This window comes from Vulpes lagopus, chromosome 3 (genome assembly GCF_018345385.1).
Source record: "Vulpes lagopus strain Blue_001 chromosome 3, ASM1834538v1, whole genome shotgun sequence".
Classification (NCBI taxonomy): Eukaryota; Metazoa; Chordata; class Mammalia; order Carnivora; family Canidae; genus Vulpes; species Vulpes lagopus.
This window is the reverse complement of record NC_054826.1, coordinates 28,747,206-28,763,412: the sequence shown is the minus strand read 5'-3', so window position 1 is coordinate 28,763,412 and position 16,207 is coordinate 28,747,206. Positions and strand designations below refer to the sequence as shown.

Here is a 16,207-nt window from a genome sequence, read left to right as displayed (position 1 = left end):
ACAAATTACCCCAAAACTTAGTGGCTACAAGTAACAATCATTTATTTTGCCCATAAATCTGTGCTTTGGGCAAGGCTTGGCAAGATCCGCTCATCTGTTCCATGAGGTGTCAGATGGGGCTGTTCCAGTAGGGGCTGGAGGAGCCTCTTTCAAAATGACTCAGATGGCTGACAAGATGGTGTTGGCTATCAGCTGAACTCTCAGATAGGGCTCAGTTCCACTCCACAAGCTGCTTCAGTTTACTCTTAATTTGAAGACTGAGTTCTAAGGGTGAGTATCCAGATAGGATGGTTTGGGTGCAGAAACCAGCAGTCACTTCTCCTACATTCTATTGGTCAACCACAAAGTCCAGATTCAAGATTTGGAGCCATGTTTTAAAACCTCCACCGTGGGGATCCCTGGGTGGCGCAGCGGTTTGGCGCCTGCCTTTGGCCCAGGGCGCGATCCTGGAGACCCGGGATCGAATCCCACATCGGGCTCCCGGTGCATGGAGCCTGCTTCTCCCTCTGCCTGTGTCTCTGCCTCTCTCTCTCTCTGTGACTATCATAAATAAAAAAAAATGAAAAAAAAAATAAAAATAAAACCTCCACCGTGAACATGACCAAATGGACAGTCTGAGCAGATGGAAGAGTACACTAACACTGGGAATATGGGAAACAATGGATTAGGGAGCCAGGGTATACAGATAAGATCGGAAGAGTAATGAAATCGAAGACCAAACTGCTGGAAAGGCTGGTTCCAAAGGCCACTCAGCTAAGATGTTGGGTATGTGGAAACCATAAGCAGATATATAGACAAAGCCACGCAGAGCTTGGCAAGGACTGGTGGGAGCTGAAGATCTGAGTAAGGGCACATGTCAGTAATCTGGTTTAGAGGATCAGAAATCCAGCAGTTCAAGTGAAGTGGTTGAAGCAGGTAAGGCAATTAGAACCAAGAAGCAAGTATAAGGAAAATAAGGCAATGCCAGAGAGGAAGGCAGAAACAAAAGCCCAGATCTAAGAAATAATATGAAACAGAACGAATCAAGGCCAAGGAGGTGGGAACGCAGACAAATCTTCAACACCAAGCATTGAGTAGGTGCACTCGGCTTGGATGCTGTGGGATCTCAAAGTGCCTCTGCTGAGTGCCGACAAAGTGAGTCAGCAGTCAATGAAGTGACCATGTCAATATAAAGGCAGACGAAGACACTAAACACATGAACTGCAGTTATGTCAATTCAGGTTTTATTGAAGTTGCTTCTGAATATTCTATTTTATTCTTAGTTTTTCCCATTTGATTTGCTTTAGTGTACAAGAACCTTTTTCACTTATTAGATCCTTTTGACATGAAAGAGCACCAATTAACTTATCAGTAAACTGATTCCCTTATGGCAGTGAAGAAAATCTGTAAAAGGTTTATAGAATCCATGTACTGAAACACCATGATCCCCTCTTCAAGTGAGCCAAAACTTCCTTACATATCCTAAGATGTCTTTTCACTTTACTGTCAAGATAAAAATAATGAAGAGCATGGACACAATTTTCTTGTTCCTCCAGAAAGTGTGGGTTTCTTGCGTTATGATTAAAAAAACACAGAAAAACCAGAAGCTTGAAGGAAAACAAGTCACTGTGATTGCTTAAATTACAATTTTTATAGAGAAGCAGCACTTAACCAGTCTTCTTCATCTTTCCCTAGACTTTAGGCAGCTATAAAAAAAATAGGCAAAACAACATGTATAAGAAAAAGTAATAAAAATAAATATTTGAGGGCCTATTGTAGTAGACAATTTACACATTTCATTTATCCTCACAATACCGTGAGGGAAGTATAATCATTGTACAAACAAGGAAGCAGGCTCAGAAGGGTGAAATGACTGGAGCCCATTGTCACACAGTGACAGGGCTGGGATTTATGTTCAAGTCTATACCTCCAGAGCCTATGCTCTATTATGCTGCTCTGGTTCCCAAGAGCCTAAGTTTTTGAGATTCTTACCATTATAGCTCCATCTTCTAAATTTTACACTTTTAAGTCTGTGTAACTACTGAATAATAAAAGAACCTAAAATTATTCTCAATCTACTTGCTAAACAGAAGGCTGCAAGGAATATCAGAAAACTCTTCAAGTACTCAGAACATTCCATACCTAAAATTACGGTTGTTCAAACTCACTGATAATGACAGCTAGTAATTCAAGAACACATAGGTAATTGTAATTGGCTCCTTTTCTTGTCACCTCTGTCAATCTCAAAGGAATGAAGGCAAAAAAAAAAAAAAAAAAAAAAAAAAAAAAAAAAAAAAAAAAAAAAGACAAATTCCTACTGCGAAATCTGACTGCTCATTAACTTTACAGTACGCACTTAGTGGAAAGCCCAAAGAGGTTCTGGTTTTCAAATCTTCCCACCAGTCTTTTGTTTGCTTCTTAAAAGCACATATTTGTTTTTTAAGTGTCAAATTCTGGTAGAGATGGCAGGGCCCATTGGGGGATGGCTTTATTGATACATACGTGGAGTGTGCTATAACTATCTATGATGTCTAAGAGGGTAACTTTACCACTCCATGGAATGGGGTCATAAAGTTCTAGTAGAAATGGATTTACTTTATGGATAAGTAACTTAAAAACCTAAACCTCTGCAATCTGGACATCTAACAATATTTGTCCACTGGGGACATATTTGCATATTCATTACAGAACTGCTAGATCTTAAAAAAAAAAACAAAAACGAACTGTTGGATCTTAAATGATTAAAGTTAAAATCTAGTTGTTCTTATTCAAGTTCTCACTGAAATTTAGTTTACTAGTTTTAGACATTTTTTGAGTCCAGTCATAAAAAGATGTTTTCATGCTTAAGAAGCTGAAAGAGATGAGATCATCACTAAGGCCTCTTCTAACATTAAAATCTCCATAACTGACCTCTTTTATAAAGTCTGATTGGTAGGTCATTCACTTGCCCATTTTGTTAGGCAAATCTTTTAAAGAACACCAGCTAAGTAAGACTGAAAAAAAAAATAAACACACAGGCTCATTAATTCTAGGTCAATACATAAAAGATGACTAGATGTTAATATGTGTGACATAAGACAGATACAAAAACTAGAAAATAAAGCATATCAGTATGAGAGGTAGTGATTTGTGAGTACAAATAAAAAAAATTCAGCATAACTAAATGAAATGAAAAATTGTAAGAACCTAACATTTTTGTCCTGACCATCTCCCTGCATCATCTAATAAAGGATGATGAGGCAAATCTGACAAAGTGGAAGATTTAAGGGAAGTGGAGAGAAAAGTTGTAGGTAAATTATCTACATAAACTGATTTGGGTCATTAGCTATCAGCACTGCCTTGGTTTCCCTGAAATGATTAGGGAGGCTGAAAATAATTGGAAGGTAACTTAGCAAAGAAAGCACAAGGTTTCTAGATCATATTTGCTTGAAAGGGACCTGGTATCTTGAATTTGTTGATACTCTCTGCCTTTCAAGTCTTGCCTGGGCCCTAATTAGTCCTTGTAAATGGGAATTGGAAAGGGACAATGAGTGTGAATATGGCCTACCTGGAGATGATGATACGGACAAAAGGTGGCTAAAAGGAAAACAAAAAAGGGAAGTCTTAAAAATTTATGTGTATAAAAATCAACCCAAATGATCTAACTTCATTTAACTCTAAAGCTTTATCATCTAAGTACCCGGATGTTGAACCAATCCCCATCATCTCCTTTTCCCAAGAAATACAAGATCCTATATAATTCCTGTTACAGGCACCATTACAAAGAAACATTGAGTTGAAAATACACAAACATATATTCATTTCCACCTTTTAAAAAGATTTTCAATGGACAGTCATCAGAGTACCAATTTTAAAATAATCTTCTTAAACATATCTGGACAAAGGCCATAGGATCACTTGTCACATTGTTCAAATGCCCAAATGGCAAGACTTCTGATGAGACCAAATAGGTCACATTAAATCAGTAGAGTATCTTAGAAATAAAGCCAATATGACTAAATCCAAAACAGATCACATGAAGTACCTCATGTACAATACAAACCTAATTTAATAAATAAAGGAAACACAGGTGACTGTACTCTGGGAGAATATTCAGTTCCTCGTGGGCCATTCACAGTCTTCTCTGAGACTCCACTGCCACTTCCACCCGAGCAAGTCTAATGGTGCGGCCATGAAGCTTGTAGCCATCTTGCCTTACTAATGCCACGGTGCCAGGCTGTACCCCGACACCAGCTGGCACGTGACAGATGAGTTCATGCTCATGAGGGTCATATTTGTCACCAATGGGTGTCATCTTCTCCAGGCCATGTTTGGCAAACACACTTTTCAGCTTTGCTTCTAAAAGTGATAACCCTCGGAAGATCTTCTCCAGAGTGAGCTTCTGGTCCCCGGGCTCTGTTTCTTCAGAAATGTACTCTGTAGTCTTCTCCAAAATGTCTGCCACCTCTACCAAGTCTTTACAGAAACTCTGAATTCCTAGAGAAACCAGACACTTTTATTGTTTGTGAGGAAATCACTTTGCTCTTGGGGTGGAGTATGGGGAAGGCCCAGATAAGTGGCTAGATCCTGAGTACCCCAGGAGGTGGGAAGACTGCCACAAAGAACTCAGGAATTGTCATCAACAATTATCACCTTAATTAAACTCACAAACCAGTGTTTCTCTTGGAAGGCAAATGACTGGGAAGCCTACTAGGAAAAGGGGAAGATGGTTAGAACCTAAGATTGCATGCAGGAGACTCAGAAACCCGCCTTTTGAAAACTGGATCATTGTTTCTTGTATTCTTATTGCTATTCACCTTTAGTACTGAGTTACGTACATTTTGGAAATTCTTGTATGTCTTAATTTTGCTAAGACGTGTTCTCAACAGATACTGACAGGATACTGGCATTTCGTGGGGCAGGAGGCAATAATACAAAAATTAGTTGACAAGACTGTGCTAAGGGAGATTCAAGAATGGTTTATTCTTGAGGATCAGCTGAAGAGTGACGGGAAAGCAAGACACTCCACATATGAAGTCTCCAAACTGGCTGCTCTGAAGTTATATATACTTGCTGGAGACAGGCCACAAAACTTTTAAAATCTTTTTAGTTGTGAACTGTTCTAAAAGTAAACTCAGTTGTTGAGAAATCTCATTACTCCCAGTTGCAGCATCTTGATTTTTCTTACAGAAATGTTGAGGAATGTCATCATTACAGATATCTATGGTAACAGCAAAGCCCTGGTGGGAGCTAGTGAAGGGTGAAGGACTTGGTTCATTTGGTTTTAATCCAGGGACAGGTTTTTGTTTTTAAATGATTTTTTTTTTAATTTTTTTTATTTATTTATGATAGTCACAGAGAGAGAGAGAGAGAGAGAGAGAGAGAGAGAGAGAGAGAGAGAGAGAGGCAGAGACATAGGCAGAGGGAGAAGCAGGCTCCATGCACCAGAAGCCTGATGTGGGATTCGATGCCGGGTCTCCAGGATCGCACCCTGGGCCAAAGGCAGGCGCCAAACCGCTGCGCCACCCAGGAATCCCATGTTTTTAAAGATCTTATTTATTCATTTGAGAGAGAGAGAGAGAGAGAGAGAGAGAGAGAATGCACTCATGAGTGGCACAAAGGGGAGAGGGAGCAAACTCCTTGCTGAGCAGGGAGCCCAATATGGGGCTGGTTCCCAAGATTCTGAGATCTGACCTGAGCCGAAGTCAGTCGCTTAACTGACTGAGCCACCCAGGCAGCCCAATCCAGGGACAGTTTTAAGGACATATATCAAAACAGGCAGCCACCTTAACTGTGTTCAGAGGTAAAAAGGAAGATCATCTATAGGGAAGTAATAAAAGAGATGACAGAGAAGAGATTTCCTAGACTTGCTGCCTAGATTCTGGAAGGAACAACTGACAGAGGCAGGAATTCTATCTTTAACTTCTGGATCGCAGATATCCATTATAGCATCTTGAGCAAAATAAGTGTAATAGGGTTTAAATTAGTCTAATAGGGACCCCTGGGTGGCGCAGCGGTTTGGCGCCTGCCTTTGGCCCAGGGCACGATCCTGGAGACCCGGGATCAAATCCCACGTCGGGCTCCCGGTGCATGGAGCCTGTTTCTCCCTCTGCCTGTGTCTCTGCCTCTCTTTCTCTCTCTCTGTGACTATCATAAATAAATAAAAAAAAAAAAAAGTTAAAAAAAAATTTTTTTAAATTAGTCTAATAATAACATACATAATGGATTTGGGATACTGGGGGCATGACAGATAGGAAGGAAGAGAAAATATCAGAAGAAACAGGAGAGCCAAGTGAAGGAATGCTGTTGTGACCTGGTCTGGTGTAGGAGAGGAGGCGAAGAAGAGGAAAGAATAAAACTAGCAGGCATTTCCAGGGAACCAGACTTGGTGTGATTAAAATTCCACAAGATACTTCCCCTACCTCCATTAGGGATGGCAGCCATAAATATTAATGGCTATTAATGAAATAAGCTGATAAGGTAAAAGGGATTCATTCTCCAAAGGCTGGAAAAGGATGCTGATTAGATCAAAACTCTTGTACCCAAGAGAAAAGAATGTCTCATAAAGAACAACTGGGTGTCTTGGCTATTAAAAGATGACATATACTCTACTAGAATTTTTTTAAAAATATTTTATTTATTTATTTATTCATGAGAGAGAGAGGCAGGGACACAGGCAGAGGGAGAAGCAGGCTCCATGCAGGGAGCCTGATGTGGGACTTGATCCCGGGACCGCAGGATTACGCCTTGGGCTGAAGGCAGGCGTTAAACCGCTGAGCCACCCAGGGATCCCCTAGAATTTTGAGAGCAGTAAGCTTCTGGGCTAACTTGTACACTGCCATGCTATAAAGAACCCTGGCTTCTCTTCAGTCAAGTTGTATAAATTTGGGTAAATAGAAGCCCAGGTTCTTTGGACAGTCTCTGATTCTATTCTAATTACTGTTACTTCAACAGGAAGTTGGTGTCTGCACCATTTCTTGGGAGTGTGTGTGGGGGGGAAGTCAGAATCTTTATGACTTGTTTAAGAGAAGATGAGTTACTGAGATAAAACTATTTCTGGAAGGAGAGTGATCATCATGTTATATTACATATTAATTAAATAACAAATAAAAGCTATTTTTTCTATGTCCATGCTCCCCAAGCAATCTTCATTTTTTCTAAGTATTCCTGGCCACTAGAAGGAAATGACCCAAGCAAATGACTTTGGTGGTGCATTGTTAGACACATTTTGCCCTATAAATTGATAAATTAGATTATTATTATTAGCTAAACTGAGTTTAGCTAATATTTGTTTGTTCCTGGGCTCCTTATCAATTCTTGAGGAAACTGATACAAGACAGTTCCTAACTCATCAAAGCTTGACTTCTGGTAAGCCAACTCACCCTGCTCCCTTCAAGCAGGCAAGAAGTCTTTCCCAGGTACCACAGTTCGTTTATTTGCTACAGAAATTCCTTGTAGCTCAAAGGTCAGCAAACTTTTCCTATTAAGGGCCATATAGTAAGTACTTCAGGTTTTGTGGGACAAAGCGCAAAAATCCAGGATCTTACATAGCTGATTATTTAATAAAAGAAAATGTCTACAAACTTTTAATAATGAAATTCAGGACTGCAATTTATGAACTAACACACAGGCTGTAGTTTGCTAAGTCCTGTCCTGGTTGTTGGAAATAAGACCTAAAACTTGGATGAAACATTGGTAATACAATTTGAGGGCCAATATTTGACTGATACTCATAGCCATGAAACATGATGTCCCTAGCACTGAATGAAAAGCAGAAGGCTATGCCACAGCACTGGGGTTAGACAGGACAGGACAGGACTGAAGTGAATCCCATGCACAAATAGCAGATAAAATCCTAGAACAGGAACTACTGTGATACAGAGAAAGTAATAATAGACTGGGGGTCAGAAGACAATGGATTCGGTTTCTGTCACCAACTAACTTTTTTCAGCTCACTTGTAAAAGGGGATTGGACTAGGTACAACCCAAGGGCCCCTGAAGCACCTTCATTCTATGTGCAAAGTATAATACTCTGTATGAAACTGTGAGCAAGGGGAGTATCACAGATTTGCCCTCTACCCTTCAATCCCCGTTACTAACACTGTCACGAACATATTTGGAATGAGATGTTGTGTAGTCAAAGAAAAATTTCTGAAAGACTTTTACTTTTTTTTTTTTTTTAATGTGCAGCCTTCAAATGAATACACATGTATTTGAAATTTTTGGTTTTAAACAACTCTACACCCAATGTGGGGCTCAAATGCACAACCCAGAGATCAAGAGTTGTATGTTCCACTGACTGAGCCAGGAGGTGCCCCTCAAAGGCTTCAAATTGGACTAGACATGATCTAGTACAATTTCTAGAGTTATCTGCTTCCATACGGGCTGAGCCTTTGTCTTTGAGTTATATATCAGTAAGTTATAAATACCAATGGGAATGCAAATGATTTTTCTCCATAGTAGTGAAAATTATCTGCTGGAGATAGAGTTGATTACTGCACTATGGATATAGACCAGTTTTGCTTCTATGAGGCAAATTTTAGTGTTCCTGATTGGCCATGCATCTTGTTTTTTGGATTCTCCTCTGGAATGTCTTAATGATTCACTTGTTCATTAATGAGTTAAACAGAATTGATTGCATAAACACTAGAACATTAAAGTACATGCTTGAAAAATTAGCAAAGGTTTTGGTCAAAATGAAGGCAAGCATTATTTTAGCAAATGGTTCACCTGGCAACATTCCCAATAAAGAGCTCAGAAAGCATATGGCAAGAGTGGAATGGAAGGGCAGGGTAGGACTGGTTTAGGACCTAGATGTGTTCTTTTACTATGTGCAGTTTGCAAAACTGCTAGTAAATATCCTTACGCTAAAAGCTTTTTTTGAGAGAGAGAGAGAGAGAATGAGAGAGAGAGAGAGAGAGAGAGAATGTACAGCTGCACACAAGGGGGGGTGGGGTGGGAGTGGTGGTGGCAGAGGCAGAGTGAATCCTAAGCAGGCTTCATGCCCAGAGCAGAGCTCAGCACAGAGCCCAATGTGGGGCTTGATCTCATGATCCAGATCATGATATGAGCCAAAATAAAGAGTTGGACACTTCAAAAACTGAGCCACCCGGGCACCCCAAACTGAAAGGTATTTTAATTTTTATAACAAATAAACATCTCACCAAATATCTTGGCATCCTCTACACATCTCTGGGTTCGGCGCCTTATGTTTTCACCATCAGCTACAGCTCTCTGGTATCTCATCTAAACAAAAGCAGAGTCAAAATGATCAGAAAACACATGCTTGCTGGTGGGAAAAAATGTTTTTGCTTACTTTATAAACTTCACCCTTTTGATAGGTTTTTATAAAAAAAAAAGTTAGGAGCTGTAGGAATCTTAAATCAGCTACTACAATTCCCAAGTCAAATGAGGAACCTACTCTTTACAGCAGCCCTGATAGGTTGTCATTCAGCCTCCTACTCTGAACACTTAACAGTTTTCAAGCTCATTCTCTTCAGAGAATGCTTCCTTTTTCACATGCAGCCAATACTGCCACCCTCTTTCTTTCATTGAACTGAACTCTAGGACAACCAATAGTAGGTTTTAAAAATGTGTCATCTATTTGAAGGCACTTAGTTTAGCTCCTTTAATCTTTTCATCTTTCATTCTTATAATCCTTGATCTCTTTAATTGCTCTCATAAGACATGCTTTCCTACCTCCTTACCATTCTGGGTGGTCTTGCTTTGAAACTTCTCTAATTATCGCCCTCAAAGCGTGTCTGTCAACCCAGTAAGGCAGAGTATGCCAGATGTAGTCTGACTGGCAGAGTACAATGATAAATGACACACTCATTCAACAAGTATCTACAGAGTTTTTACTACACGCCACGTACTGTATCTTCTCTGAAGCTACATCACATCAGGTATCTAAGTACTGTGACATAACATGTTTTAACTACTGTAGACTACTTTGCCTAATGTACTAAGCAAGAGTAGAAATGGGATAAGAGGTAAAGAGCCAATTAGAGGAAATTTAACTAATTATTTATTTATTCATTTATTCATGAGAGACACACAGAGAAAGGCAGAGCCACAGGCAGAGGGAAAAGCAGGCTCCATGCAGGGAGCCTGATGCGGGACTCGATCCTGGAGCCACTCAACCCCTGAGGCAGACACTCAACCGCTTGAGCCACCCAAGTGTTCCAGAAATTTAATCCAAAAAAAAAAAAACCAGACACAAAAACTGTACATGGGTATTTCAACCAGAGAGGGGATGTGAACAGACAAAATCTACTCACTGTTAAGTCCTGGACTTCCTTCTCCAGTTTTACAGCTTTAAGCTTTAAGGTTCGTTCTGCAAGAGAGGGCCCAAGCTCATCGGGAGGGTCCTCAGAACTGCAGTCCTCACCAGCAGTTCTCTGGGTGGCAGTGCTGAAAGAATGTGGCCATCCCCTAAAGAGGGAGGGAGGTGATACATGATGAAGGAACGCCATCACACACAGCCAAACTGCTTGCAGTCACAGTAACAACACGGACTTACTAAGTGCCAGACACCACTGTCAGGTTTTACCTAAGTCATCTTTTCATCTCGTAGTGTGTGAAAGTATATTACCATCTCAATTTTGTAAATGAGAAATCTGAGGCTCAGAGAGGCTTCTGACTTGCATAAGATCACAGAGCTAGTAGATTCTGTTGAACCAGGATACTGAACACAAGGCAGCACAAATAGCCAGAAGTGAGGACACAAGAGTCAGCAAGAAAAAAACAAGCTCTAATACCCAGAACCAAAACACAAATCCTTACATTTCTGATTCAAGCCTTCATTTTACAAATGGGGAAAATTAAGCCCAGTAAAGGGACTGTGTTAGACTGGAGTCAGGCCTAGAATTCTAAAGTTTTCTTGACCACAAGCTTGTAAGTGAGGCTCTTATGAAAGAGAACCTGTGTTAAGAGAAATTCTGAGTTGGGAACTCACTTCTATGTAAAACCAAGTCAATTAAATACTTATAAAACACTATATGTTCCAGACTGTGAACTATAAACAGGTGAATAAAATGCATCTTTGTATTTAATCATGTTTGTAATCCAGAATTTCATACAGCTCAAACGTCTGACATATAGTTGTTTACAAAGGAAGGCATTTAGAGCAGGGACTACTTTACACATCTTGGTTTGTAGCAGCTGACTCCTCTTTTTTTTTTTTTTTTTTTTTTAATTTTTTATTTATTTATGATAGTCACAGAGAGAGAGAGAGAGGCAGAGACACAGGCGGAGGGAGAAGCAGGCTCCATGCACCGGGAGCCTGATGTGGGATTCGATCCCGGGTCTCCAGGATCGCGCCCTGGGCCAAAGGCAGGCGCCAAACCGCTGCGCCACCCAGGGATCCCAGCTGACTCCTCTTTAACGGAAGTTTCCATTACGCTTCCTTGATTCTTATAATTTGATTTGAAGTAAAATCAACAAAATCAATCTGTGAATACAAAAGGTCTTTAAGGCAAATAGTTTACTCATAGAAACTGGTGTATTTTGAAAAGCAGTTGTGAGGTGACATCCGTGCAAAGAGTTAACGGGGGTAAAAGGAGTTGGCTTCAAGAAAGGGAGAGGGAACCCTCAGTACAAAGCTATGGGCAAGAGGACTTTCCAGGCCGGCCCTGCACTCAGTTATTACAACCTGGTATCAGATTGTATATGGTTTTATATTTTTAGTTCAGAAAACATGGTCACCATAGATAATCTGGGACGAATCACAAAGGATGAAATATCTCCGTCCTCCTAACAAACTACATTTATCCAATTGAAAGTAGGTCAATGTACTCCCAGGGCCAGTTTAAAGAGAAAATAGCCAAAACCCAAGTTTGAAGAGGAGAGCCGAGGATGACCCCTTCAATTCAGAACTGGAGCGAGGGGAAATTTTATCAGAACGAAACTTTCTTCTTCTGGCCACTTCCCTATAATACAAACTGCCAAAGACTTAAAAAGCCGGAAGCCCTGAATTCAACCTCGCACCCAGGTGCCAGGTCAGGTGCGTTAAGATAAAAAAGGTGACACACAACCACGCGAAATTCCGGATTCCCCGCAGCTTAATTTACATTTCAGAAGTTCAACCTTTACTCACCCTACAACTCATTTTTTTTTTTTTTTTTATTCTGAGGAAGGAGCAGTTACACACGGAGTCGTCCCTGAGAATAATGAACACCGCTCGCTAATTAAAAGCTCCGATTCTAGAGACTGGCTTCCAAGCTGGGTCCCACGATTACCGAGTATTGGGAGTCTGGAAACGCTGCGGAACTTTACTGAACCTCGGTTTTCTGGGTTGAACGAGAGAAGAGAACTAGCCATAGGGTTCTACAGTCGGCAAGATAAGTCATCCCTAAAGGGTGCCGCAGCGCCAGGTGAAGAGCAGGAAATGGAACTCTGTGCACACACTCCGAGGGCAGGTGGAAGGGCGGACTCCAAAGGGCCTTGCTTTGGAGGCCAAGGCAACGACCTTTTACCGACAGGTAAAGTGAAGCCGAGGGAATGCCCAGGGAACGGCCTAGGGTCCCACAGAGAGTCAGCGGGGAGAACCCCGTTTTCACTGCAGACACCCCAGTGGAGGGAAGGGGGCTGGAAGACGTACACCCCCAATTCAACTGATGCTCGGGGCTGAACAGTTCCCGCCTCGGCGGAACGTGACCTCGGCTCTTAACCACATTCCTTGGCCCGGCAAGAAGGCGAAGCTGTATGCCTCAGTTTCCTCCTCTGTAAAATGGGGCCGTAAGCGCCGGATCGCAGCAGCCGAGGCATGGTGGGTCACCTCGCGCCCTCCAGTCCGCACCCGCCCTTCCAGCTCGCTTGTCTCGCACTATCCTCAATCCCCGACCGGGGGCCTGCCTCGCTCACCTGCCTTCAGACGCTGCCTTCGAGGCCAGGAGGCGCTGCACCAGCCGCCGGACCGCCCATACAGACCGCGCGGCCATATTCCCGATCTCGGCTGACGGAGGCAGCGCATGCGCACTTGCTCCAAATGACGGGCTGAAGCGAGATACCACGCTTCCCGGCAGCCTTCGCGGGCGCTCCCCGCCCAGAGCCCCCGGGAACGGGAACGCCACACTTCCGGTTGTCCTGGCGCGCGCGGGCGCGGGCGCATGCGCGCGGCGCTCGTGCCTAGCCGGCGTCCCCGACGGAACGCGACACTTCCGGCCCTCCGCTTGTCGGGCGCGTCGGGCGGGTTCACGTCGCGGACTTGGGCTGGGTGCTGGTGGGGAAGTCGGCCGCGGACGCTGGCCGGGGGTCGCAGCTGTCCCCGCAACGAGCTTACGTGAAATTGTAAACAATACGTCAAAATATGGCGGGCGTTGAAAGGTCGGGGCGGGGGCGCGGGGGGCGCCGTGCCGCCGAAGCCTAGACTACGTGGCCGCCGAGTGTGGGCAGTTTGTCCAGAAGAAGTGATGCTTTGAACTGAAAGCTGAAGAATGAGTAGATGGAAAGAGGAAGAAGGTGGCTCGGGTAGAGGTGAACAGCGTCTGCAAAGACCCGGTCGAGGGGAAGAGTCTTGTGAGCAAGGCGCTGAAATATTGGAGGGAAGGCGGGGGCACGCAGCACAGTGAGCGGAACGGATCGCGCGACGGGTTTAAGACAAAAATTGAAGCCCGACTCTGCCGTCGCTCTTACTTGTTTTTTTTTTTTTTTTTTTTACCCACCCCCTCCAGTTTCCTTGTTTTCTGACTTGGCTGTGTTTTAAAATGTGGAGTATTTATCTTCTCGTTTCCGTTTACTAGAATGTGAGCTCCGTCAGGCAGAGATGGGTTGGCTCTATTGCCGGGGAACGATGGATCGGTGACTTAATGGAGTCCGAAAATGTTGTGTCGAAGGAGCTGGAGCCTTAACTCTGATTGACCTTTACGTGTTTAACAGGTCGCTTTGACTCCTGTGTGATGGAGATTGCTGGGGTCTAAGCAAAGCGGTGGGGAGACCAGCTGTTGTAGTTCGTGCGGGGCGGGGGGGGGGGCTCTATTCTGTCCTGGAGACCCCGCAAGAGGCCTTTGTAACGCCCTACCTAAAGCAGCTACTCTTTCAGGTGTGTGTCCAGCTCATTTCTGGCTCCACGTTCTGTTTTGTTTTCTTTTTGTTTGTTCTCCCAACCAGAGTTTCAGCAGAAGCCTGTCGGTCTGGTTCAGAGCCGTGAGTGGTTTCTGACGTCCAGTGTACATAGTAGGTTCTCAACCAGTATTTGTTGAGTGAATCAAATGGTCAGTGTCCGTGGAGACAGGAGGAAGTGAATGCATTGTAGAGAGATTTAGTACGAAAAAGTGTCAGGAAGTTAGGACAGACTGGTGATCGGGGTTGAGGGCACTTGGGAGTTGCCACACTAGTTACAGGATAGTCCCTAAGGTCCAAAAAAATTATTTAAGGAATGAGAAGTGTGCCCTCATCATTCTAAATCTTCACCATAACACGGCTTACCTGTACTGTAGCTCTTTGGGTCAGATTTTCTCTCTGCTCGTCTTGTGAGTTCCCTGAGGACAGAACTGGAGACTTACGCATCTTTATATTCTGTCCATGGCCCAGCCCAGATGCATTGTAACCAACACCTGATGTTTTCCTTTTGGCCTCAGGAGCAGGGCAACATGGGTTAAGGAAGGATTATGATCCCCCTTTTACATTTGAGAAAAGCGAGGCTCAGAGAGGTTGGTAAGCCTGCTCGGGGTCCCCCACTGAGGATTCAGGGACACTGGAAATCTGATAGCCCCCGACACTTGGCAGTGTCAGGAAGGATGGAGCTTCAAATCCACCCTACAGCCATGAGCCTATACCTTGGAGAAAAAAAAAAAGTCTTTTTAACAATGAGGGAATGGCATCTATGCTTTAGCCATTTTGTTACACATCTCTTAGCTAACTTACACCAAATGTGCTACATGCATGCATCCATTCATTCATCTATTAAGTGCTAGGGTTATTCTGAATGCTGCAGTGCAGGGGGAGTAGGGTAAGACATGGATGAAATGGAACCTTGGAACTAAGAGGAAGGGCTGCTGGCTCTACCCCTTCCTAACTCTGGGCTCCAGTTTCCCAAACTGAAAACTGAGATAATGTAACCTATCTCACGGAGTTTTATTGAAAACGAAAGGGTTAATGCTTGGAAAAGTCATTAGTTAGTACCAGGACTGGCTATGTAATTTAAAGGGTAAAAGGAAAATGTGACATCCCTTGTTCAAAAATTATTAAGAGGGCAACAGCAGAACATTAAACCAAGGCCAGGGCTCTACTAATATTTGTGACCGCACAGGTTGTATACCTGTACTTTGGCTAACACGGTACCTGATGCATGGAGTGCTCAAATGTTTATTATTAATTCTCTAGTGTTCCTCCTCTCAAGGACCCCCAAGATCTATCGGTGGGGAAAGATGTTCAATCCCATAATAACTGCCTGAGAAAGAAAACACTGAGGACATAATTGGAGTGTTGGGTATCATTCCAGGATCCACATTCTAAATCCAGATTTTGTGAGTTCCTTTTTCACCAAAGATGTTTTAAGTGGAATCTGGATGAAAACTGTCAGTTATGGATTAGTTGCTGTTTAGCTTTATGATGGCTGTGATTACCATATAAACATAATTTCTTCAGTGGAAAGAACACAGGATTTTTAGTCAGACATTTCTTATCTAGCTAATAATAAGAGCCACTATTGACTGAGCTTTTCTTTCTCAGACAGTGTGCAAGATGTTTCCCATGTACCTAATAGTCTTGGGAGGAAAATAGAACTGTTAACCTAGGTTTCACAGATAAAGAAAACGAAAATCAGAGAGGTCAAGTAACTTTCCCAGACTCACCAGCTGGTCAGTGGCAGAGGCAGGGCTCAAACCCAACCCTGTCTGGATATAGGCTCATAGGCCCTAAACCTTACACTCTGCCACTGACCAGCTAGGTGATTTTGATCAGGTTATTTTCCTTGCTCTGGTCTCCAGCTACCTCAAAGTGGGGTAAAGTTCGGATAAGGCCAAAGTATGTAAAGCCCTGGGTAGGGTAAAGTATATGAAGCTTCCAGCAAAGTGTCCAAAGGTTATTCTGGGATTTTCTTTCTCTCTTGGACCTAACCTTTGAGCTCTTAATGGTTAACTGGTTTTATCTTTTTTTGGAAGGAAATGTAAAGACCTAAAAAGTGCCTACACTGTTTAGAAAGTAGTTAGTTGAACAGTAAGGAGACTGCCCAAGACTTGAAGTCCTTGCTTCCCTATAAAAGTATCAGGTGTTAGTCAAAGGCACTCACAGCAGAAAAGAGCCACCG

General features: G+C 42.8%; 1 protein-coding gene across 1 annotated transcript; it reads right to left on the bottom strand.

The window, feature by feature from the left end:
- Positions 1–1,201: 1,201 nt before the first annotated feature.
- On the bottom strand, positions 1,202–14,913 carry GRPEL2 (GrpE like 2, mitochondrial). Its single transcript, XM_041748208.1, has 4 exons — positions 12,823–14,913; positions 10,239–10,392; positions 9,123–9,204; positions 1,202–4,455 (listed from the first exon to the last, which is right to left on the bottom strand). Exons 1-4 carry the CDS (start codon positions 12,897–12,899, stop codon positions 4,091–4,093), a joined length of 678 nt encoding a protein of 225 aa, XP_041604142.1. The 5' UTR covers positions 12,900–14,913; the 3' UTR covers positions 1,202–4,090.
- Positions 14,914–16,207: the final 1,294 nt, after the last annotated feature.